The sequence below is a fragment of the Venturia canescens genome, chromosome 8 (genome assembly GCF_019457755.1).
Source record: "Venturia canescens isolate UGA chromosome 8, ASM1945775v1, whole genome shotgun sequence".
NCBI lineage: Eukaryota > Metazoa > Arthropoda > Insecta > Hymenoptera > Ichneumonidae > Venturia > Venturia canescens.
The window spans coordinates 6,012,708-6,040,139 of NC_057428.1; the positions used below are offsets into that span (position 1 = coordinate 6,012,708).

The window sequence follows — 27,432 nt, forward strand, 5'->3', positions numbered from 1 at the left end:
TCTATCAAGGTAGAATTTGTTCCTGGCCTGTTTTATTTGCAAAGTGACTTGATTACGGAATTGTTTATAAATAGCCATATTTAGAATGCTACCTGAAGAGAGAGAGAGAGAGAGAGAGAGAGAGAGAGAGAGAGAGAGAGAGAGAGAGAGAGAGAGAGAGAGAGAGAGAGAGAAAGAGAGCTGATGAGAAAGAGCGGAGGCATGGATTTTTTTTCTAATGCTTCAGAATCCGGATTACATCTCAAGCTATATATAGAAAAAATCTCTAACCTTTCTAAATATTTTATACTATCAATCCGAACGTTTTTGACAATTTTCGGTTTATTTTCCATTACATCACACTCTTGGATTCCTCGGCCTTTATTTCTCTTTTATTCTTCTTCCCTTTTTTCTCAGCACTTTCACTAAAATGTTGTCCTGTTTTTATCTATTTTCTACAGAACCGGAAAAAATTAGAACAGTGTCGATGAATTGTCACTTTCGCGATCTTTATAACCTCATCTAGTTAGCATTTAAACAACACGCCATACGTCATATCATAACGAAAATATATAGGTATATACTTGTATTAAGACACCAGATTTGTCACTAAATAAAAAACAAATAAACATCAAAAATGTGTGCGAAAATCCGACCCATTTTTTGATGCTATTAAAAAATAAATAATTAATATCTCTTCAATGCGTTGAGTTACAGAGTTCGAAGAGGTCGCAAACGAAAGACAAGAAAAATACATCAATTTATAGTATTGTTGTGTTCGCGAAGACCGTCGCGAAGGGACGAGTTATCAAGGACGAGTATTTAAGGGATTTAGGCCAAACGAGCTGAACTCCAACTCGATACTTTTACAACAAGTTAACAATAAGTTCATTTAAGAAATTACAAATTCGAGGTTTTATTGCCTCGAGACCAATCGTTACAATTCTCGTCAAAGACTGTCGAATTTTGGCTAGTTGGTAGATTTATAGACTCGGGGGTTTTTCCCCCTCTCGCGACAATATGGCGTGATATTCTTTCTCGAAGATTCGGTGATGACATCGAGGGTCGATGCGCTCCTTCGGGAACGTTGATATTTCGCCGTCGATGCATTTATGCTGAGAAGGCTTAATTTATATACTCTTTATTTTAGGAGTGCGATGTACGGGCACAACATCGCACTCCTAACATCGCGTCCCCCCTTCGGGAGACGAAATTCATTTCGGCTACTTGTTCGCACGGAATAAAATAATTAAATTTGAATCATTTCGTAGTTATGTTTGTTTTCTAGTTCCTTTTTTTAGTTCCCTGTTTAATGTAAGTTTTTTTTTTACTTCTGAAGTTACAATGATCCATTTTTGTTTGCGTTTTTCGATTTTGCTTTTCTGATAACAATTTTGTCGTTAGTAGATTCAGATGTGAGTTCTTCTATAATTTTTGGTCTTGCCACGAAAGTCGGAGCTAGTTCGATATCTTTAGTTTGTTGTATCAATCGAATTCGTTGACAATGTTTAGCTTTGAAAAATGTTAATATGATGATTATTATAATAATCATAGTCATGCTAATGGCACTTATAGAATAATTTCCGATTATGTGATAGGGATGTGCCCAAATATTTGGTTCTTTATCTAGTTTTTTTTTAAGGATTTCGATTCTTTCTCCTAATGTTTTCATTTCTAGTGGATTGATAATTATTTTTGATGGTACGCTGTAATTGAAAATAGGGTGATTAGCGTTTACCATTCCAATTGCGCTTGTTAAGTTATATAATGGTACATATGTTATAAATTCATTTTTTCGTAGTTCATTTAAAGAAAACAATTGAAAATTAATTGATGTGGCGGAACATTTTCCGTCCAAAGCCAGTAATCCTGTATTGTGGATTATTTCGAGTGTCGTAGACTTATTTTTACAATCGATTCTAATATTTTCAGGTTTTGGGGCTACGAATAGCCATTTACCTTCTTTTTCCCGCGCGATTATTAATATTTTTTCTAATTTTACAATTCGTTGGTTACATGATAAATTTTCAGGATTATTTCCTAAATATATTGCTATTTCGCTTGGTGTATTGTCGCTTATTGTTTGGATTGATTGTTTAGGTTTGTAATAATAGACATTGTCGACTTTTTTCGCTTTGTTTAAGTCTTCTTCAGACATTGTTAAATACGTTCTCCTGTAATTATCTACGATTATTATTTTCGATGTAGTTTCTATGAATTGGAATAGATTTTCTTTTATTTTCGTTGGTAGTGGATATACTTTGTTGATTTTTAGAATAGAATTTTCGATCAAAGGTAATTTTATGATTAAAACAAATCGTAGTTTTGCTGTGTAGCTAGTAATTTCTGCAGTTTTTAGTAGGTTAGTCATTTCGCTACTTTTGATGTTTGTTGGAAAGTTTAAAAGTTTAGTAATGTGAGGAATTGCCTTTGTTGAGTAGTTAATTAATTGTTTGGGTGATATGCGGTCGTTTGAATTATCTTGATGGGTAATAATTTGCACGTTTCTTTAAAAACGTCGCTCAGAAAATTCGTTCCTTAACGGATTTGAATGTTTCGAAATCTGGAATATTTTTTTTTTTCGGTTAAATTAGTAGTTGATCGGAAAGAATGGTTTGGGGAGGTCCATGTTGGCAAATGATCCGTGTGGTCAATGCTCTTGCTACTTCTTGTGCCTCCTGATTTTCTAACGGAATTGCTTCGGAAAATTTTGTTTATAAACATTGAGCTGTTAGAATGTTAAATGCTCTTTCTGGAGTGACGGTGATAATCATTGGGGATCGCTTTGATTCCATGACTTTAATTTTCTGACATTTGTCGCATTTTTCTACATATTTCTTTATTTCCTTTTTCATTCCTAACCAACGATACTTTTCTTGAATTCGTTGAGTCATTCTTTTTACTCCAGGGTGTCCTTCGAGGGGCGTGTCGTGATACTCTCGTAGTATTGTTTTTTTGTCTCTCTCTGACAGGTTCATCGCGTCAGATTCAAGTTGTTTGGTTTCACTCTCGCTATCTACTTTGTCGCTGTTCTCTATGAGCGTCTCATTTTTATCTTCAGCCGCACTCGGTTGATTACCAAGTCGGCCATGATAATTGGGCCGATTCTCTGAAGAGGCTGGAGTTGTTGAAGAAGATGAAAACGCGTCGTTCATGACTTTACGCGTTCTTTCTTTCCCCCTTTTTTCCAGCTGATCAGTGTTTTCATTCTGATCGAGCGTGATCGCGTATATGCAACTCAGCGCGTCAGCATTTGTATTCCTTTTTATTTCATTATTTTCAATTCTGTAAGTGTATTCTTCCTTGCCTGGAGAGTTTTTAATTTCAATTTTTTCTATTTGTTTGTGTTTGTGATCGCTCTCTATTTTTTCGATTTCGATTGTTGGCCTTTCTCTTGAGATTTCCTGATCTAACGTATTTCAAAACATGATTGAAAAAGTCATTCTTTTTTCCGGAACTATTCCTTGCTCTATTTTTACTCCTTTTTTAATTTCGCGGGCTGATAAACATCTTATTGCTAAATTTTTTGCTTTTACGTAGTGGATGCTCTTGGAATGGGATTTTAGTTTCTCCGAACCATTCACCAAAGGCTCGACGTGACCATACATTTTGATTATGCGGCCACCTAGAATGTCGACCTTGTGTTTTTTAATAAAATCGAGTCCCAATATTCCGTCTGTTTTGATTGGAACGTCGTTATCGACGACGAAAAATTCATGAAGAATTTTGACGGCGGGTGTTTCGATTTCGAGGATTACTTTACACAGGGCATTGAAGGGTTTTCCTCCGACGCCTGTCAATTCGATTGATTATTTCTGTATTTTTTCTGAGAGCGTTTCTTTTTATTATGCAACATTGAGCTCCCGTGTTAACTTTCAAGAGGAGAGCTGAATCTATTGCGTGTGGTGATGTGATATAAAAGTCGCTAGCCGTTCCCCAAGAACCGATCGAATTAATTACGAATTTTGTTTTAGGTTTCACGACATGTGCATTCGAGCCGGTAGCTGGCTTAGCTTCCACACAGCTGACGTGCGCATTTTTTCGCTCAGCCGTTCGCGCGAGGAGACTGAGGTTCAGCGACCCTATAATTTTCTTTTCTTCCGCATTCCCGTTATTCGATTGATTCGAATTTTGGTTATTACCTTGATTATTTTCTTGATTGTTATTTTGACCGTTATTCTGTTGTCTATTATCTTGATAACCTCTATTTCTGCTTCTGTTGCCTTGTTTTCCACGATTTTCTTGATTTCCATTATTACTATTATTTCCTTAGTTACCATTTCTATTTTTTCTATTCCAACTGTTACATCATGATTAGTAACCCCTGACCTAATGAAAAACCTATTAGATACAAAGTAAGAGAAAATGTAGTACACAGAAAAATAAGTCTCCCTTTTTAAAAACAAATATCATATCAACGCATAAAAATTATCAAGGCAAGGCAAAAGTGGCTGCCCAACTTTATAAAATCACTGTACACCGTTAGTATACACTCACCCAGCTCATCATACTAAGAGATACACGCCACACGGATAGACTCACCCAGCTCCACTATGACACGCGCCACACGGATAGACTCACCAAGAGACGTGTATTGCTGTCAAGAATATGCGCCGAAACACGCGCCAGAAAAGACATAAAACTGTTGTTGAACTCATATGCAAGAAAGCGACGGGTACCCCCTCCTTTCATTATCTGCAACCATTGGCTATGGGCAAATAGGTTACATGCGCGACCCAGAACTTCCAAAGCTCATCCCTCAAGACGCAGAAATCACGCCATATTTTAGCGAACCAATCAGAAGAAAAGAAGTAGATGGGGGAAACCCTATAAAACGGGGGGCAAGTGCCCAAAAGGCAGTGAAAAAGCGCAGTGAGGAAGCGCAGATAAAAAGAAAGATCCAATCAGTTGTCTCAAGAAGTCTTTGTTACCACGCCCGCGAATAATTAAAGAAAAGGACTTAGTCAGAATTTTCATCGGCTCTTGTTCAAAGTTGAACTTGGAAAATTTCGAGAAGTAATCTCACTCAATATCTCAGACTCAACCAAAGCGGAAATTCCAATAATAATTACAACAAATATAATTATAAATATTGTAACCTATCTCGGAGCGAGCATTTGTAACTGCTCGAAACCTACGACGACGCTTCAACCCGGACCATTGTAAAGCAAATATAAGAGGGAACAACCAGTACCTTCCAATAAAGAGTAACATCAATTAACCCAGCAAGGAAAAACCCTGTGAGTACTCTTTTATTCAAACAAACCACATCGTCACCCCCCAGAGGGTTCATCATCTGCATGCCATCGGGGTCTAAATCAACCTAACTCGCAAAAAGGAAATATCATTCTTGCTCTCCCATACTCAATCGACGTGGCTCTCGTCCCCGGGTAAAGGACTTGAGTGTCTTGACCCAAAGGAAGAGTCAATACCGTGTTGCATATACCCCCTGCCAATTCAAAATCTTCTACGGGGACGTAACACAACAATCGTCATATACGTGACCTGGTTTTTTGCAATAATTACAAACGACAGAATCTATGCTTCGACTCGGTGTCGGTAAACTATTATTTCCGTTACCATGATTCTTATATCTATTTCCTGAGTTTCTACAGTCGCGAGCAAGGTGAGCCTTTTTATTACACCTATTGCAAATAATTGTATTTCCGGGTTCTCTACGAGTTCCCTGCTGTATTTTTTCTTCGTCGATCGCGGCTGTGATAGCTTCGTTGAGGGTTGGATATTGAAACCGGAAGTAATTTGATTTCTCTTTCTTTTACCCCGACACCTGCCGCGGCCGTGGTCCGATCAACTGACAGGGCTCTGAATTTAATTTTATAACTTTATTGGGCGCCAGTTAACGAAATGTTAACGAAATGTGAATGGTTACAGCTAGCGAGAGCAAGAGAAGCGGGTTCAGTTGGTAGGACCCTTGAAAACGTGCCAAGCGAAGCGAAGGAATCATGCAAGCGATGAAAGCGAAATAAGGTGACTTACTTGGTTTGAAACGTTTATGGAAACAATTTATTCAGTTTATATTTCTTATAACGCCTTCTCGTTGAATTTGACAATCAGATTCCAGATGATGGCCGGATTCACTTGATAATACTTCTCGTCGTAATGATTTTCTTATATTTTAGACCTATACGAGGTTACAATAGGTAGCAAGACGGACAAGGTACCGATCGCTGCGGTGGTCAAGCGTAGACTACTGCCCTTTGTCGCGAATTTTGACTCGTTAGACAATCTGGGGAGAGGGGTGAGGCCGAAGAGCCATCTCTCGCGATCTATCGGGAAAATCGTACGGTGTCGCGACATAGTCGGCGCTGGCCCAAATTTCGGTACTTACGTAAGGCGCGCAATTCAACGCTAGCCCTTTTTCGAGCGAAGGAGTCGAGGATAGATTTTCCTGTCTCAATATGCCCTAGCTTTAATAGTTGTTTGATATTCGCGTTTGAGACCTTGAGTGAAACTCGAGAGGGCTATTTCGCGTATGTGTTTTTCTACCGCCATTTGTTCGGTCATAGTCGAGTGCTTTTTTATACTTGCATCAATTAATTCCATCATTGTGTCTTCTACTCGTCTTCCGAATTCTTTTACTGATTCGTTAAATTTTTGTCGACAAGAATACAACTCTGTTTGAAGGGCTCCTACGGTTCTCGTACCGCGGAATATTTCTAACTTAACGGATTTAAACGTTTCAAAATCTGGAATATTTTTATATCGTACTTCTGCTCGAGCTTTACCAGTTAATTTAGTAGTTAACACTGATTCTAGGAGAATCTTTTGGTCCTCTTCTAAAATATTTTTATTGACGTGAGTAAAAGAATCTACAAGTTCTCGCGCTTCTTCCGGTTTTGAACGGTCGAATCGAGGAATTAAACTATGCTCTTCTTTAAGAGATATTGAGCCTCGAAGTCTGTTAGTTCACGAGTGATTTGGCGGGGAATTTTGAGGGTTATTTCCTCTATTATTTTTGCCATTATTTCCAGGATTTCCGGGATTATTATTTCGACTGTTTCCGGGATTTCCGGAATTCTGATTATCTCCCGTCGTGTCTACATTTACTGTTTCAACCATTGTTGATACTAAAGGATTTTTCCGCGTCTAAATAATCGTCTTCCGATGTCGGAGATCGATTTAAAGATTGGACGCTACTTCGTTGCCTTCTACTTTGCGAGGTGATTTCGTTTTTTCTTTCGCGATTGTAGTCGAATTTATCGTCGAAAAATGAATTGAGCGAACGCGAAATAGTGCTTACGCCCGGTAATTTGAGACGTTCAGCGTACTCGTCGTCTGACATATAAATTTTTATATACGATCTGGCTTTGGCGGATTACAATGTTATTTAATAATGTTCCGTCACTTACAGTAAGATGATCGCTACCATGATGTTCAGATTCATTGTAGTGTTGAATTTCTTCCGCTCCTGCTCCAGTCGTATTTTGGGATGAATCTTGACGTAGATCGGTTTGCCTTGGATGCGATGATCGGTAATCGAACATCCGTTCGATTTATCGACTTTTCTAGAATTATCGGTCCTCCTTAGCAATTTGAATTCCTTCCGTTTGACTATCGTACACGTGTCGGGTTTCTCGAGTAGTGGCTATCCCACCGCTGCCACCAATGTTGTGTCCGCGAAGACCGTTGCGAAGGGACCAGTTATCAAGGACGCGTATTTAAGGGATTTAGGCCAAAAGAGCTGAACTCCAACTCGATACTTTTACAACAAGTTAACAATAAGCTCATTTAAGAAATTACAAATTCGAGGTTTTATTGCCTCGAAACCAATCGTTACAATTCTCGTCAAAGACTGTCGAATTTTGGCTAGTTGGTAGATTTATAGACTCGGGGGTTTTTCCCCCTCTCGCGACAATATGGCGTGATATTCTTTCTCGAAGATTCGGTGATGACATCGAGGGTCGATGCGCTCGTTCGGGAACGTTGATATTTCGCCGTCGATGCATTTATGCTGAGAAGGCTTAATTTATATACTCTTTATTTTAGGAGTGCGATGTACGGGCACAACAGTATTCTCTGAAGTACTGTAATTATTTAATTATTAAAGACACAAATTTCGAAAATTTTTGAAAACAATTGGAAACGCTATTGCCCCTGTAAAGACTCTCTGACAGCGACTCGTCATAACATGAATGTACTTGTCTCAGAGTCGCTGCCGCGACTCTAGATCGCTCACATATCAATACACAGAATTTTTAAAGTTTGCAAGTATCCGCTGCGGCTCATTCATCTTCATTCTCATACAGACAAAAAGAGTACCACAGATTCATTAACTTAATGATGCCAATACTGAAAGTAATAAAGACAGCGCACTTAAGAGCAAACAGAACCCAAATTTGTTTGATGTATTTGTGCATTGGCCTTCGAAATATTCAGAAATGAGCGACTGAAGATGTTAGTAATGAATTTCTCCGTTTATACACTACAGTCAAAATCAAAAAATGAAATGATTTGCATACCGGCTGCTTTACAGAAATATCAAAGTTTACAGGTATTCGCTGCATACCAGTAATACAAACTTTGATACTATGGGTCTGTGTATATGATTCTGTGTCTATCGTTTCAAATTATGTTGTTGAAATCAATAGGAGGAAATAGAAATACAAATGTCACTCATCTTGTCTAGAGAATGAATAGAAATTGGTATGGATACACTGTAAGCTACGGAGGTGGGAAAAATGGTCCGGTGAACACAGCCAAATTAAATGAAAGAAAATATGACAACAATGCATTGGGTTTTTTAGACAAGACACTTATACTTGACCAAAGTTTTTCAAAATTTATTTGAATTCATTTATATACAACCACGCATATTTTTTCTTTAATGTTATTACACATCATAAAATTTCTGTTTGGCAAGAACGTTCGAGAGGTTATAATGAACGGACGTTTTTTTTCTCGCATAACTCCCGTTGAAAAATTTTAAATAATAAGAACCAGGATTGCAACAAAATCATGTCATAAATAAACGTAAAGTCTAAGTATTTGTAGAAGAAGAAATTTCACAATACTAATATATGTTCTATATAACGAACACTCCGAATCGATTACGATGGTAGTAAACTAACCCGCACTATTTTCACAAAATTTACATACCATTTTTTTTGTTTTTATAGTCATATAAGAACTTTGAATCGAATTCATACAGCTCGCACTGTTTCTCCGAAATTTTATCATCATTTAAGTGGCTGTTGCTATTCGTTTGCTCATGCCATCAAAAACTGACAGATGATTGTACAGATATATCACACTAAAGTCATTATACGTCTGGTTTTCTTAAGGTGATGGATCACACGATAAGGTGTGTAGCCGCCGCCTCTCACCTCTTTCGGTACTGTAGAACTCAAAAGAGTTACGGCAGAATACCGTCAGATGTCGCGGCACTCGTCTGCCATCAGGTTTCAAGGTTACGCAATGGATGCATACGAGGAACCCGATGGATGATGTTTGACAGGTGTGGGTGTGTAGTGCATGACAGCCACTCAAGCAGTAAAGACTGCTGGTTCTCGCCTGAAAAAGCGGTGAGAATAAATAAACAATTTATAATGTTTATATGAAAGAACCATTTTCGTTCTCCAAATCTCCAACGATTTTCATCACTGGGTAGTTCAACGTAAGTTGAACTCTCTGGCAGTGGAGACTGCTGGGTTCCCGCTTGAAAAAGCGGTAAGAGTGAATAAAATATTTATAATGTTTATACAAAAGAACGATAGTTCTTTGTACATCTCCAGCAATTTTCATTGCTGGTTGGTTCAAAGTCAATTAACCTCTCCAGCAGTGAAGACTGCTGGGTTCTTGCTTGAAAAAGCGGTCAAAATAAATAAACAATTCATGTTGTTTATATAAAAGAACCATTTTCGTTCTCCAAATCTCCAACGATTTTCATGCTGGGTAGTTCAACATGAGCTGAACTCTCCAGCAATGAAGACGGGTTTTCGCTAGAAAAAGCGATAAGAATGAATAAACAATATAAAATATTTATACAAAAGAACGATAGTTCTTCGTATATCTCTAGCGATTTTCATCACTGGGTGGTTCAAAATCAACTGAACTTTCCAGCAGTGAAAACCACTAGGTTCTCGCTTGAAAAAGCGGTAGATATAGATAAACAGTCAAATCGAAAAAAAAGAAAGTTTATCAGAATTATTGAAAATTTCGCATCTTCGTTCGCTGTTTTTCTCCAGTTATTTTTGCTCCCTTTCACTCTATCTTCTCCAAAATTTCAATATTCATATACTCGCAGCGAGTCCAGGGCTTCGACGTCTCCACCGATGTCTTTTCAGAAACTGATGGTCGCGCACATTTCGATAAACCAATGTGGATAATTTTTTTCAATGATTTTTTAAAAGCTTCTTTCTCCTTCATTTCGTGACCGATTTTGATGCAACAAAGCTCAAAATGGGTGGTTTTTTATTGCCGATACGCTGACATTCGCCAAATTACGATTTAATGGATATTTACTGAGTTATTATACGATTACACAGATGGTAATACAAACGTTAAAAAAAAATCAAAATTTCAAAAAACCCTCATGTCAGCGAGGGTACAGCGAGTGTCCTGACCAAACGCAACTCATTGTTTCTGTCGCCGGGATCCCCGGGATCCGAGCTTCCATAGGAATGGGTTATAGCTGGGATCAAAAGGCCTTTGATGGTATTCTATACAGACACGGTAAATCCATAAATGTGTTAGTAACTTTAGCATAATTTTGAGCCTGTGCAAGGTTTTTTCTCAGCAATTACGCTACTGATCGTGTTGGTTTCGGGCTCATTCGAAAGGGATTTTGAAAATTAGTCTCCAAACCAATTTTCGCTTAACAAAATATGTCCAGAACAGCGCAATTCTAGAAAATGACATGCCAGTTTTGCCCCCATTACCGCGAATCGTTTTATTCAAAGAAAGTATACTCGGCGAGTGCTTCAGGCCAGCAGACGACAGAGCTGTCAATGTACTTGTCCCGAGACTCTACCGAGTCTCTTGATAAATTTGTAATTCTATGGTGGCAGAGACTTAGAAAAACCATAAACTTCCCCGAGGGAAGAAAAGGTTGGGATAAGTCCATTGATGGTCCCGTGTTTGATGATATAGAAAAAAGATTCAGAACCAGGAAAAAAATTATATAGAAATAATAAACGAAAAATTGAAAAGTTCAAAAAAATTCAACAATAAAAAACAATCGAAAAAAATTCTGTAAAGAAAAATAAAAATTTTCAAAAAAATTCATAAATATTGGACGAATTGAAAAATGTACTATCCAAGTTACATGCAGTATAAAAATGTATGATATCAATCGGAGGACAAGTTTTTATTGAAAATTTGGAATATTTATCGAACAAATCGGAAACTTTAATTGAAAAATTGACGTTTTATGCATAGGAGCCACTAATCATTCATGATAAGTATTTTCAAGAAAAAAGTTCTTGAAAAAAAAGTCATAACGGAAGTTAAGTGCAGTACTAAAATGTATTATATCAATTCGAGGCCAAGTATTTATCAGTTATTCGAAGTATTATCTCTGGCGACAAATGAGCGTTGAGAATCCTCGTCGGGCTCAGAACATTTTATCAAAATTACTAAAAAATTAATGGAAATAAAAAATCGCAGAATCTTTCTTTCGAATAATAAGAACGATGTCAAACCATTTCTTTTTAACCAGACCTTATAAAAATCGTTAAAAATTCACATGAAAGTCATTCGTTACTTCAACAAGGTACATACTTTAAAGAATCGATTCCCCTCCGACTTTCAGGATCCTCACTTCGTACTTGTCCGGCCCATCACTTTTTATTCTATGCTTTTTTTATTTTATATCGAAAAATAAATCAAAAACGAAGTTAATCCATGTGTTAATATAGTAAGGAACAGTAATTCCCGAGAAAATAATTTTCCTTGAAATCGCTCTTGTCAAAATGAAACGAAAATGGAAGATGAAGTTAATTAATCTATTTATATTGTATGGAGTCATAATTCACAACAAAATCATTTTTCTCCAAATTCCAGGAATCCACGTGTCGTACTTGACAAGTGATATTTATCAAAATGTGTACGTGACTATCGAAAAAAAAACATTGCACGGCTGAATAGGTTCGAAAATTTCTTGTAATGTACCTGATTATTTCTCATTTCCATTGGTTCTTACCGAATGGTATGTGTTCCCTGAAGGAAATGAGAAGTGGATATTGCTATACGAACCTGAGAACAATCAAGTTCAAATTACTTGGAGATATTATTTTTATTTCTATCAATTTTATTATATTTGGGATTATAGAACAGCCCTGATTTTTTTTCGAATGAGCAATTTGAATAAAAAGTGATTGGCCTGACAAGTACGTTTAAGACGTATTTGAACATAATTTGTACCGATCCAATCGAAGTTGAATGTTGTGAATAATACCAGAGGATCCTGAAAGTCGGAGAGGAATCGATTCTTTAAAGTATGTACCTTGTTGAAGTAACGAATGACTTTCATGTGAATTTTTAACGATTTTTATAAGGTCTGGTTAAAAAGAAATGGTTTGACATCGTTCTTATTATTCGAAAGAAAGATTTTGCGATTTTTTATTTCCATTAATTTTTTAGTAATTTTGATAAAATGTTCTGAGCCCGACGAGGATTCTCAACGCTCATTTGTCGCCAGAGATAATACTTCGAATAACTGATAAATACTTGGCCTCGAATTGATATAATACATTTTAGTACTGCACTTAACTTCCGTTATGACTTTTTTTTCAAGAACTTTTTTCTTGAAAATACTTATCATGAATGATTAGTGGCTCCTATGCATAAAACGTCAATTTTTCAATTAAAGTTTCCGATTTGTTCGATAAATATTCCAAATTATCAATAAAAACTTGTCCTCCAATTGATATCATACATTTTTATACTGCATGTAACTTGGATAGTACATTTTTCAATTTGTCCAATATTTATGAATTTTTTTGAAAATTTTTTATTTTTCTTAACAGAATTTTTTTTGATTGTTTTTTATTGTTGAATTTTTTTGAACTTTTCAATTTTTCGTTTATTATTTCTATATAATTTTTTTCCTGGTTCTGAATCTTTTTTCTATATCATCAAACAAGGGACCATCAATGGACTTGTCCCAACCTTTTTTTCCCTCGGGGAAGTTTATGGTTTGATATCACGCCTTTTTTCTCAAAAGTTCCTCATTTATGTTATGATGGCTATAGGATTTTAGTTTAAATTTCTATGTATTATTTGCTTAGTACATTTTTATAGATTCCATTCTCATACGAACATTTTTTATGGGATAATCTTTTTTATGAAATTATCAGCAAATAAGGGACCATCAATGTACTTTTCCCAACCTTTTTTCCCTGGGTATGATGTTCGGCTTATAAAGTTGGTTTCCACCATAAAAGACCAATTTTTCTTAAAAATTGTAGTGAAAATATTTTGTCACAAGTCCGTCCTTGAACTTCGACGATTTTTTCCTTATACTCTAATATGTTATTATGTTATGCCTATTAGGAACCCAACAACGTGCAGGAATCCGGGATGAGGCCCGAGAAATGAATTTCGGTTTATAATGTTGGTTTCCACGTAAAAGACCAATTTTTCTTCAAAATTGTACTGGAAATATTTCGTCACAGGTCTGTCCTTGGACGTTGGTGATTTTTTCCCTTGTACTCTAATATGTTTCGTCTATTTGGAACCCAAGAGCATAGAGAAAAGCGTGTTGCGGGTCGAGATATGATTTTCGGTTAATAAAGTTGGTTACCACGAAAAACAACAAATTTCTCGTCAACATTGTACAGAAATATTCCGTCACAGGTCTGTCCATGGATTTGGGCGATTTTTTTTCTTCTACTCTAATATGCTATGCTTATTGGGAACCCAAGAGAAGGGTAGAAAGCGGGTTGAGGGCCGAGATATGATTTTCGGCTTATAACGTTGGTTTCCACGAAGAAGGACCTATTTTTCGTCAAAATTTTACTGAAAATATTTCGGCACAGGTTTGTTCTTGGACTTCGGTGATTTTTCCCCTTGTCTCCTAATATGTTTTGTCTATTAGGAACCCAAGAGCACGGTGGAAAGTGGGTTGGAGGCCGAGATATGATTTTCGGCTTATAACGTTGGTTTCCGCGAAAAAAGACCGATTTTTCGTCAAAATTATACTGGAAATATTTCGGCACTGGTTTGTTCTTGCACGTCGGTAATATTCCCCCTTATTTTCTAATATGTTTTGTGCATTAGGAACCCAAAAGTGTGAAGAAATGCGTTTCGTGGGCTGTAATATGATTTTCGGCTTATAACGTTGGTTTCCGTGAAAAAAGATCTATTTTTCGTCAAAATTGTACTGGAAATATTTCGTCACCGGTCTGTCCGTGGCCTTTGGCGATTTTTTCCAAGTCTTCATACCAAGAAAGAACTGACGTAAAGATTTCCTTAATAGAACACATTTTATTTATCCCTTTTCTTCAAAATTCAAATGAAAGATAGATCAAATTCAAGACACGAAAAATCCAACAGATTTGCCCATTTTAAATGTCGCTTTTGCATTCTGAATCTAGAGATTGCATTTCATCCAAAACGTGCCCTCAATGAAATATATTTCCAAAGTTTGCAAATGGCGGCTGAGGTCTAATTATCCACAGTTTGATAGTTGCTGAAAAAAAGTACCCGAAAACTTCTAACATTTATTATGGCAGAACTCAAAGCAGCAAAAAAAAACTAAGCGAACTTTATTAAACAGAGCAACAGAATTCAAAGACGTTTAAGGTATCTGCATTGGTTTTGGAGGAAAACCATTTCAGGACAATTCAGAAATTAATTTAGAAATTCGAAAACTCACAATGGAGTAGAAAAAGGAAAATTGAAGTATCTAGAAAAGCGGAAGACTTTTGTGATGAATTTTCTAGATTACATGATACGGTTGGAGTAAATGATTTGAATGATTGACACACATGCTGCAACACAGAACTATCAAAGTTTGGAAGTATTCGCTGTATATCAGTCATACAAACTTCAATACCATTTGAAAAGGAACACTTAAAAACTTGCCGAACCAAGTTCCATTACATATTACCATAATCAAAGATAAGGGGTGATCCGTCGCATATATATTTATCCACAGAAATTTCAGAGTTCGCAGGTATCTGCTGCGGTTCAATGTATCTGCGCAATGAGCTTCGAAGACAGCAATTTCAAATCTATTCATAAATGAGCAACTGAAGACTTTTATAATCAATTTTTTACTTCATATATATGTTACGGTTAGAGTCAAAATGTAAAATGAATGGCACAGTATGAAAAATGGATAGTTTTCAGATTTTCGCTGTATTTCAATGATCCGAATCTACAGCATTATAATGAAAAGTTGTCAAAAGTCATGATGTTGCATTAAAATGACATAGCGCACATTGCATTCAGAAATTCTGTAAGTTTCTGGGGATGTTGGTAGGCATTATATTTGATCACATCCAAAACTGAGCAACTGTAGACTTATCGGAATGAATTTTTTTTATAATAATTCCATATCTGTAGTTTGATGATGCTGAAGTTTCCAACGTTGGAGTCCAACGAAATGATCGAAAAAAAATCTCCAATAATTCCAGTGATTCTTCTATTTTATTCCCTGCCAAATTTGCATTTCGTAGTTTTTCAAGCTGCACCAACGATTCGTGAAATAAAAAATTGGTGAATAACAAACGTTTTTTTCGTTCCTTTCGTTGGACTCCAACGTTGGAAACTTCAGCGTCATGTAGTTTGCAAAGTGGAAATACTCAACAAACATGTCATTCCATAAGTTTTGTTATCAAAATTTGTGTTTGCACACCGCATTCCGAAGATACGACTTTTCATATCATCAGCAAAAAAAGCATCCAAAGGCTTTCTGGAACAAGTTTCCAAATTTATCACTCGACAGACCTAATGGGAAAAGAATAACTACCCAGTATACCAAGACCAGAAATTTTTTTGAAAATCTGATTTACAAAATGTGCAATTCAAGATTATGGTTAGAAACCTCTCGAATCATGTTACCACAATCATCATGAAGAAGGAGTAGAAAATCATAGGACACATATTAGGGAACGAATTAATAATATGTATCGATCTGCTGCAAACTGATGAAGCGAAAACAAGGATCGGAGAGGGCAGAGCCAAACTGAATAGGAAGCAAAATATGGGAATGTTTAAAAATAATGATGACACAAGAAATAAATTAGAAAACATTTATTCAAGTAAAGTTTCTAATATCATTCTAACAGTTCCGTGTGTTTTTGTTCTATTTATTCGTATGTATAATCTATTTACACATGATATATAACCACGCCAGTGACGATATATTCGCACTGGACAATATTTCTCGTAATCTGGTTTAATTGAAGAATTATTTCAGTCAACACTTATTTCCAATCGAACGAAATAATGAAATCTTGAAAAGTTTCGTTGACATATGCATCGCGCATTTTTTATATTCTTTTTCACACACACATCACAGACTACATTTACGCGGCCGCTTTGATACCGGTTTAATATATCACAAATTTTAACAAAATAAATAGTAATATGCACTTCTTTAGATGACGAAAATTATTTTTTTATTTATCCCGCACGCACTTCGTAATGTCGAAACTCTGTTCATGCAATCAAAAACTGACACAACTGACACATGGTTTGTACATATATATATGTATATCGATCGAATTTATGACTGCTGTTACCAGCTGTGCTGCGCCGTGTGCTACGTTATGAAGTTGACGTCAGATTTCCAATCATCAACAACTAATTTCAACAACCAATCACAACGTCTAAAAATGGATGTCGTCTGATCCAACCAATCAGAAACTCGATAGCATCAAAGTGGCTTTGATGGTGTTATAATATAATATACAGACACATAAATTTTTGAATGTGTTGGTAACTTTTGCATAATCTTGAGCCCGTGCAAAGTGTTTTCTCAGCGATTACGCCACCAATAATGCTGATTTTGGGCTCATTCGATAGAGAATTTCTCAATTAGCTGAAAATTCAATTTTCAAAGTCGTACATAACTCATAGGCTTCGCAATTAAAGAAAATCACATGCCAATTTTACCGCCACCACCGCGAATCGTTTTATTCAGAGAAAGTATCGGCGAGAGCCTCGGGCCAGCAGACGACAGGGCTGTCAATGTACTTGTCCCGAGACTCTACCGAGTCTCTTGATAAAATCGATTCTTCTCAGACTTTCAGGATCCCCTGGTATTCACAATATTCGACGTCGATTTCGTATCGGTACAAATTATGTTTAAATATGTGCTAAAAGTACTTGTCTGGCCCATCATTTTTGATTCAAATAAAAATCAGGGCTCTTCTAGATCTGATGGATCACATGTATGCATATAGAAGGAATTGAGAAAATTACCTCCAAGAGATTTTAACTTAATTGCTTTTTTATTCACTACGTATGAAATAGTTTTTTTTAAACCTTTAGTATAGATATAGAGAATAGATCAAACAACTTATTATAAATCATCGTGCATTTGTTTTTTAGACTATATGAGTGTCACATAGGGTTTCATTGAGACTACTGTCCAGGTGATATAAAACATAAATATACTTGTCTCCAATTTTTCAACAATATTCGTGCTGTTACTTATGATTTGATTTGACTACTTTTTGTGCACGGCGGACTTGAAAAAATTTTACAGGATATTGGAAAATCAAATTCTTCATGTTAGCGCATAATATAGATGATATTCTGTTATTGTTAATTCATTTTTTGTTCGTTTCAAGGAATGCACACTACATGAGTAACATATTTACTGAGTTGATTCACTGAGACTACCGTTCAGATGTAATAATTATCACCCATCAGAGTGTACTTGCGAAAAGACATTTGTTGAAAAAATTGTTAATTAAAATTATTCCCTGCCTCGTCGGAAGAGATATCGAAAAACAGGGAACAAACATGGTTTAATCAATTTACAGCTAATTTGATAAAAAATTTAGAAAATTGCAACGAATTATAAATTTCAATGTTGAGGTTAAGTCGTTAAATAACGACAGGATTTCAACGATTAAGGCACTCGAATCTTTTTTTCAGATAACGCTATATTGATCGATTGGAATAATAAAATCTAACATAAGGGGGTCACCCCGTGTGGCAGCCGTGGAAGAAATATAGACTTTCGAAATTTGAAGGGTTTATTCAATGGTATTTCAACTCTATGGTAGAATTTTTTAACTCTGATATCTCTGGTAGATTCGGTGTAAAGCTACTCCACAGGAACCCATATGTTTCTTCATAGTCTCCACGATTCCGGAAGATCGGTTTATCTGAAATCAAAAAACTAAGGAGCGTTTCGATTTGTAAAGCAGTGGTTATCACCTGAATTAAAATCATACAGAAATATTAAGAATTGAAGGATTTTTGCATTTTTAAACACCTGATGATATACGGTACAATAACACACAAGGATATTTAAATGGACATTCAATGGTGATAAAGCCTGAAAGTCATTTTGAGGAAAAGAGCAATGAAGGTGTGTTGCATGGATGCGGCCTGGAGTTGAATAATAACGTTCGCATATAAAACGAAACAAGTCTATTGCCCTCACCGCGCAACACACCTTCGTTTCCCTTTTCCTTTCAGGCTTCATCACCTTTGAATGTCCATTTATATATCCTTGTTATTGTACCGTATATTCCAAAATATTGCATAACTCAATAATCCTTCAATGTTTAATATTTCTGTATGATTTTAGTTCAAGCGATAGCCGCTGCTTTAGAAATCAAACGCTCCTGTGTTTGTTGATCTCAGATAAACGGATCCCCCAGAATCGTGGAGACCATGGGGAAACATAATGAGGGATTCTCTGTCAAACCGGTCACTTTTTTTCGACCATCTCAGATCTATCCCATAACTGATTATATCAAAGTACTACTTAAAAGAACTCTATGTGGATTTTTTCAGATTTTTAAATTCATACTTTTAGAAAATACCATTTTTTTCAAATAAGTATATCTCGGAAACTTGAAGTTACTGAAAAAAATTTTTTTACATAAAAGTTGTAGTTTCGTGTTAGCTTTCGAGTGGACGACTCGAAATAATTTTTACGTTCTCGTAACGATGACTTTTTACGAAAAAAGGGGAGAATAATTTTTTTATTCAGAAACAGCCATTTTTTTGGTTGAAAAAAATTACAAAAATAAATAATTCGTTGATAAATGTCTGATTTAAAGTCCCATGACAGTTAACAATTTCTATATGTGAATATTTCCCGCTATACTTGACAATTTATATGAATATGTGCTTTCCTATGAACCTGGAATCTGGAAATATAACATTATTCCGGACGACCATATTCATTTTATTAGTCCGGTTACATTATTTTCTGTTTTCGCATGTGGACGAACAAATGTATGTTATTCGTCCGGGTTCATAGCAATATAGTGCATAACATGAATGATGAAAGCTACGCTATACGCGCCCGCTTGAAGCAAATAATGATGCTTGGCAACGAATAAACGAAATCATGGCAACGAATACAGGCATTTACATTCATATATCAAAATTTCTTCTTTTAAGAAAGGATCACCGGCAGCAAAAATATTGTCAGAGCGCACTGAAGTTAGCCGAGTCAGCCGGCCACGAAAAATGCTCTTCCTGGCCTGAAATGTGGCCGGAAAGTGTGTACTTTCGGCTAGGGGAGCAAGAAATAGTATATTACACACCTAGGGCAGGAGAATAAGGGAAGTCTCAGATCAGATGTAATTGTCGGCCGAGGCGAAGGCGAGTGTGATCTGAGGCTTTACTTTTTCCTGCCCGAGGTGTGTATACGATTTTTCTGTCCGACGCAGGCGGAATGCGGCAACTTCGGCCGGCTGCGCGGGCCGAAAAAAATTTTTATTAGAGGAAGCATATAAATCACATTAACATATGGCACTGTCAATATTTTTTTTTGACAAATTCCCATTAAGTGGTGGCCACTTCAACTTCATGAGTAAGGAAATTCTTCTTTTTAATACTTGGCGTCAAGACGCTGCCGCGTCTCTAGATATATTTTACGGTGATTAAAAAAAAAATCGGTATTTTTTTCCTGGAGCTCCATCGGAAATGGTTGATACATAAAAAAATTTTTAATTTCAGTTAAAAAAAAATTAGATTGCTGTTTTTGCAAGAAGTCTGGTGTAGGTGGAGAAATTATAAGTACGCCAGAGAGTAGAGGAAGAGTAATGAATAATTTATAGGTGATCACTTCCTGATGAGATTGTACAATAAATAGTGCATATGAGTGAGAAAAATGAGTTGACCCGGTCGGTCGTGCTCGTGCGTGATGAACAAGATGGATAACCGAAGCGTGCATGCCAACGATGAGCCTGAAACTCCCTTGTTATGTGCGATAAATACCATTGCGATGTCCTGAAGTCATATCCCGAATGCGCAGTGCGTTTCCCTTGTCCCATGATAATTAATGCCTACGAGGTGGTAACGCCCGCGAGAGTGCGTGAATGAGTGCCCGTTTGTTCTAATTTCGACTACCCAAAAAATGTAAGCTCGAGAACTGGCGACACCAACGGCGAAGCGCGAGAGTTCGGCCCAAACTTTCTCGCGCTGCCGTCAAGGCCTTGTTCAATCCTGAACAATAGCACTTAAGCCATTTTTTGATATTTTTTTATAAAAATCGCGAAGCGAAATTTTTTTTCTACTCTCATAATAGAAAGTGTTAATGTTCCATAGAATGATGAATTTTTAAAAATATTGTCACTCTCGGGAAATTTTAAAAGCAGCCTCGCATCATTTATTTATGATTTTTCTGAACCTTTAGCTGTTAATAATGAGATTAAGAATCATATAGATACAGATAGCAATCTTGTTATCGTTCCAAAAGAAGGGGTGAATGTACTTTGCAAAAACATAGTTACAAAATTACATGTTATAATAAACATTTTTACATTTTCTCAAGCAATAACTTTCAATTTTGTGTATTTTTCATAGAGTTATATATTTTTATGCACGAAAATATACAGAAAAAACAATTATGCAAGGCAGTCTTCAAAATTTCTTGACCGTGAAAAAATTTTAGAAGAGTCGTCATTCCATGGAATTATTTTCTACTATGAGAACAAAAAATAACTTTCGCTTCGCGATTTTTGAAAAAAAAAACGGGATAAAACTGAAGAGTGGTTTCAGCACTATGTGATTTTTTTATCTGAAATTTTTCGAAAATTACTTATCTTTGATGTACTAACGATTTCAGATGGAGCTCTGAGAAAAAAAATATTGATTTCGTTTTTTCCGTTTTTCGGAGTATAGATGACACCGAAAATTTCTGAGAACAGTTTTTTAATAATGCTGGCAGCTATACAAAAGGTTAAAAAAATTGTCCGTGCTGCTACAACACATGATGGCTGAATTCTTTGATATTTTTAAAAATGCGCTAAAGCTATATGCTACGTGAAAAATTTCTGAAAAGGAACATTTTCGTCATGAATGACAATATCTATGTATGTTACCATTATCAAACGTATTGCTATGACACTGACTGCTTATTTTTTACACAGGGGAAATGGCCTCCCATGCAGTCGCTACACTTTTGACCGCTACTACTCGCCTAGTTGGGTTCAGAATAGTATAATGTAACGATTCAATGCAGTTTTGGTCGTATTGCTATCGCACATGGGCTATTTAACACATGGGTTGTGGGCTCTTTAACTATATCACGAAAATAACCAAAAGTTCACAAGCGTAAATACCGATTAACGCTGAAAAATTAATCTCGTTTGCTTAAAATGTGATCATTTATTAACGAAAACCGCGTCGGGGTTATCAAAATATTGTGGGCAAAGGTATCTTCACAATAAATCTTAGACTCCAGAAGGTTTCTTAACTTCAATATTCTTGACTCGATGACTCGAAAATATATTTGGAGTGAAATGCTCCAGAAAGTGTGTTATCATAGCGAGACCGGCAACGGAAATATCGAAGAAAATGGACGCTACGTCAAGCCAATGGCAAAGGAATTTTGTTAAGAAAGGCAACTTGATGAGCTACGAGAATGGTGAGCGACCAGTTGGTAACGTCAGGAGCTGTGTCGAAAAACGCCGTCAATCAAATCGACAAGCGAGCACCGATCAAAGTTTCGACATGATCGATCTTGAGTATTGGCCAAGCAATAGAGCTCTAAAACTACCAGATTTTGACAAATATAAGAACGGATAACGACCGGTGCTATCACACATGGAATAGCCCCCAGAAGCTAACTGACTAGAATCGTACTCGAGATTTCCATTGTCGTTTTTTTTATAAACATGTTAGGGCAAAAGATCGCATTTTTTTGGCTTTTTGCTTAAAAAAGAAAATCTAATGGAGCAATGGGAATGGTTCTAATGGACGAAATATAGAGAACTAAAATACAAAGAGAATGAGACCTGAAAAAACCTGATCAGTTGATTATTAATGGAGAACATCCAAAAAAAATCGAAAAAATAGGGTTTTTTCAAAAATTCGTAACGCAGCCATTTTTCGAGTTGTAGCACAGGCTCTTTGTGAGGGAGTCGATATTGATAGACACTTTTTGTGTGTAAAACCCAGAGGCTGTCGAATTATTAGTTTTTGTATAATTACAGTGAGAAGTTTTTTATACCTTATTTTTCAACGAAGCTCTGGAAGTAGTCCGATTGGAATTTATCAAACGGATTTGGAAAGTAGAAGAGTTCAGCTATAAAACTTCAATCTTCATTTTTCATTAGCATGGTGAAGAATAGATAAAATTTGCACGCAAACGTGAGCGAAAACGGCCGAGCGCACTAAAATGGTCGTGGAGTGAGGGTAGAACAGCAGACTCGGGGAAGGCGCATGTATAGTAATATAAGCGCGTTGCACGCGAGTTATGAATCTTCAAATTCGGTCATCCCAGCAACTAATTAGGCTATCTTAACATATTTTTTTTTTCATATTGGGGTAACTGGACCGCGGAAACTGATTCTTCACTCGAGACGCGCAGCTAAGAAAATCTAGAAAAAAAGTTTTGCGCTGATTTTTTATCAAATTAGATTGGAAAATCAGTTTCTGCGGAAAAGTTTTTGCCTAAATCTGTCAAGTTAGAAAATATTTCTACTGCTAATAGTTGTCTCACCTTGTATATTGTTAGGAGATAATTTGCGTCCTCCGAGTCATGGAATATTTTACTTAATGATTTACTGATCGATATATTTATCGGTATTCTCTTCCCGTTTGATTTCGGTTCATAGGGTCGGTTCATAAGTTTTGCTGGGTTTGTTCGGTTGAGTTGATTTGTTTGCTAATGTTGGTTTGTTCATTTATTCATATTTTAGTTGCTGGGAATTTTTTATTGTAGTTGGTTATTAGCGGTGCTATTTTGGCGGGTTGTGGTTCTTAAGCAGAGAGTGCATTTTCTGATTTGGCCAATGGTTATTTTGATGGACATTTCATCATGTTGACAGTTTTTGGCAGTATGATCAAAGTTCAGACCTTTCACCCACTGCAATGTTCGGTTCTTTTTTGCTTGATACTCTTCAAATTTGACAACGAAAACGTCTAGTCTTGTTTTTTGTATAGATCGTAGAGTTGTGCCTTGATACCTTTGATGATGACTCGTTTTTGCTGACATATCGCTGAAAGTATGATGTTCTATTTTATTGTTATTAAGAGGGTTACCTCGTGTAGCAGCCGGATTTTTCGCGGTTTTTTCGCGATTTCTTAGCGGCAAGGAAAAAAACATAGACTTTTTGAATTTCAAGGGTTTTATTTATTGGTTTTTCTATAATAATACAATTTTTAATTCTGATATCTTGGGTAGATTCGGTATAAAACTACTCCACAGGAACCCATTTGTTTCTCCATAGTTTCCATGATTCCGAGGGATTGGTTTATCTAAGATCAAAAACCAAACAGCGTTTTGATATGTAAAACAGTGGCTATTATCTGAACTAAAATCAGACAGAAATATTCAAAATTGAATGATTTTCGCGTTATGAATCATTTTTGAAAATTTAAATTTTGTGTTTGGAAGCGCGAAAATTCTTCAATTTTTCAATATTTCCGTATGATTTTATTTTAGACTATACCCATTGCTTTGCACATAAAAACGCTCTTTGGTTTCTTGATCTCAGATAAACCAACCCCCCGGAATCACAGAGATTATTGAGAAACATTTAGATTCCTGTGGAGTAATTTTACAACGAATCTACCCGAGATATCAGATTTAAAGAATTATGTTATAAAGTTGAAATACCGATAAATAAATCCCTCAAATTTCAAAAGTCTATGTTTTTATTGCGAAAAACGGACTGACCCCCTTAAGAAAGTACTGAATATGGGTCTTGGATTGCATACTATTGTAACAGATTTTCCACTTAGCCCCCTCCCCCCCCCCCCCCCCTCCCGTCACATTTCAGTTCAACTTTTTGCTGGCGGTATACTTAACACAACTGAAAGTCTAAAAAGCTGTGCTTGAGAAGCAAGGTTGATTTGATAACAATCAGTGTTGGGTTCCAAGCATCATTTACATTTGGACCCTGTTTAACTTCTCGTTCCTTATTAGTTTCTACATACGGTGTATTTGCCAAATTCGTGGGTTCTGTACGTTGGTCATTTGTGGTTGAACAGACGTTGTGTGTTGTACGTTGTACTCCATCATTGAGTGACATAAGTACTTCCATTTGGTCAGGTGGGTTATTTTTCTTCTGAATATTGACCCTATTTCACATACTAGTCTTTTTTTCTTTTTTTTCTCCGCTCATTTCTTCGTTTTGTGCCTGAGCAGATTGTGATTCTTCACTCGAATATGTGCCTATGTTCGAAAATTTTCTTTTCCCTGCTATCGTTGACGTTATGTGTTGGCTAGATTGGCTGGAAGTACGTTTTTTTAGGATCGCTACACACCTACAATAATATTGCACAATCATATTGCACCTGTATGAGGCACCTACAATTTTAACTCGGTCAAACTTGTGTTCAATCATTGCACAATGTTTCCATACTATCCCTACACGTTAAATAATATCGCGCAATAATAAAATTGTGCAATATTATTGTAGGTGTATAGCGGCCCCTACTGTCACTGTTTTTGTAGATTGTGGTTCACATTGGTAATCATTAATTTCGTCGTTTACATCGTAGTCGCTGGAATTCTCGGTTTCTTTTCGTTCCTTGCTTTCATATTATGCTTTTTAAACCATTCGAATGTATAAATATTTGGCTCATTGCTTCTGTTGGATGATTTTGTACGTGGGTTAGCTATAGGCTGACCTGTGAGTTGGGCACTATTGTTTATATCAATTGTATTGGATTATACACTTTTGAAGAGTTGGTACTAAGGAGGCCCGGTTCGCATTAAACTCCGACTATATGCCGGCACTAAGGGTTTGCGTGTCTTACAATCGGTATTGTCACAGTATACCGATACGATTTTTAAACATGCCCGTCTTCGCTGGCTGTCATAAAAAAACTGTATCATTATTTTATAAATAGACTTCGTTCAGATTTTTCCACAGTCAAATAAGTTCATGTTAAAACACAAAGCCTGTTACTTTTCCATAAAGATAATAGTCAAGTTAGGGGTAAACATGTAAAAAGAATTCCAAGAAAAATTGCCTATAATCGAAATCTTTCAGGGCTTCGTCACCCGCTCGCATACATTTTTCACGCAACGGACCTATCGATCATTTCGAAAATATTCGAAATTAAATTGGGGAGAGAGAGTCCACAGTCTTACGAAGGACTCTCGATTTCGTCAGATTTTTGCTGATTATCGAGCAGGACAGACGTTCCGTCATTGCCGAAAGAGGAAAAAATTCTGTAAGTCTACTTTCTATTTGCTTTCTGATTCGGTAATCGAACTTCTGCGCTAAAAAGTAGCGGCTCTTGTAATAACGGTCTAAAATGAATGGATTTCGGGAATCGAGTATCCTTTCTTAAAAAAGAAATTTCGATATTATATCGAAATGTGAAGCCTTTATTTGTTACCATGGTTTTATTTATTTGTTGTCATGGATCGTTGACAAGCATCATTATTAATTAGTTTTTTGCTGCTAAAGCGGGCATGTAGTGCCTGTGTTGTTGTTAGTTGAATAAAAATAACGGCATTCTGGAAAAACCTCAAGAAACTCGTTTATGGCAACTGCTTTCCCTCATAATAAATTATGCCTCCCTAAATATTTTCGCGCATTCTTGTTCTTTGGGAAATGGATCGCAAGCACTTATAAATGAAGACCAATTTCACGGTCGTATGCAAAGATTTCCAATTTTATGTCACGCATCTCTGGGTAACGTAGGTGCCCCTTGATTGTCCTCGTGGATGACTTTCAACAGCCGAACACTCAGGTATTTGCTCGCTTCTATATCGGCATCTCCCTTCTGGGGTGCGCGGGGATCTGCCTTTAGGTTTTCAGCTTGATTACGCAACAAATTAATTATAATTGATTATCTCTTGAGACAATTTGTTTCTTAGAGGAATAGATTCAACAAACAAAATTTGAATAAAGAGACATTAAATCAATCTGAAAAACTGCTCTTGCATTCACTTTTCCCATCTAACTGTCGCTATGCGTATACGCAGATGAAAGTAGTTTCTATTTCTTTAATTTATTAAAACTATGTGTAATTGATGAAACTACCCGAGTACTTTCATTCAATTTCAGGTAATTTCCCGATTCATCGTATGGCAATTCAATTAAAATTAAGTGTAAAATTATCAAAAATAAAAGGAAATAAGATTTGAGATTTAATAAAATTATTTTTCTGTCCGACGCAGGCGGAATGCGGCAACTTCGGCCCGCGCAGCGGCTCGCCTTCGGCTCGGGTGACAATTCTGCCCGCGGTTTGAAGTAGTCTATTTTCCCTCCCTAGGTGTGTAATATACTATTTCTTGCTCCCCTAGCCGAAAGTACGCACTTTCTGGCCGCATTTCAGCCCGGGAAGAGCATTTTTCGTGGCCGGCTGACTCGGCAAACTTCAGTGCGCTCTGACGATATTTTTGCGGCCGGTGATCTTTTCTTAAAAAAAGATATTTTGATATATGAATGTGAAGCCTGTATTCGTTACCACGATTTTGTTTATTCGTTGCCAAGCATCATTATTTGCTTCAAGCGGGCGCGTATAGCGTAGCTTTCATCATTCGTGTTACGCGCTATACTGCCATGAACCCGGACGAATAACATACATTTGTTCGTCCAGATGCGAAAACAGAAAATAATGTAACCGGACTAATAAAATGAATATGGTCGTTCGGAATAATGTTGTATTTCCAGATTCCAGGTTCATAGGAAAGCACATATTCATATAAATTGTCAAGTTAAATCAATAAGAAGTTGTTAACTATCATGCGACTTTACTTTAAATCAGAGATTTATCAACGAATTATTTATTTGTACTAATAATATTGTTGTATCATTGTGTGATATTTTGTGTGTGTGTATTTTTTTACTTTTTGTTTATGTTTTTAATGCCCGCCCCGACCAG

At 36.4% G+C, this 27,432-nt stretch overlaps 1 protein-coding gene across 10 annotated transcripts in view; it reads left to right on the top strand.

Moving 5' to 3' along the window:
- Drep2 (DNA fragmentation factor-related protein 2) overlaps positions 1-27,432 on the top strand; it is a 438,119-nt gene that overhangs the window by 310,731 nt on the left and 99,956 nt on the right. Inside the window, exon 2 of one of the 10 annotated variants that reach the window (XM_043427019.1) lies at positions 25,587-25,770. The exons of the other annotated variants lie outside the window; for them this stretch is intronic. Within the exon in view, the coding sequence (XP_043282954.1) occupies positions 25,587-25,770 (184 nt within the window). The remainder of the gene's footprint in view (positions 1-25,586; positions 25,771-27,432) is intronic. 10 annotated transcript variants of the gene reach the window in all.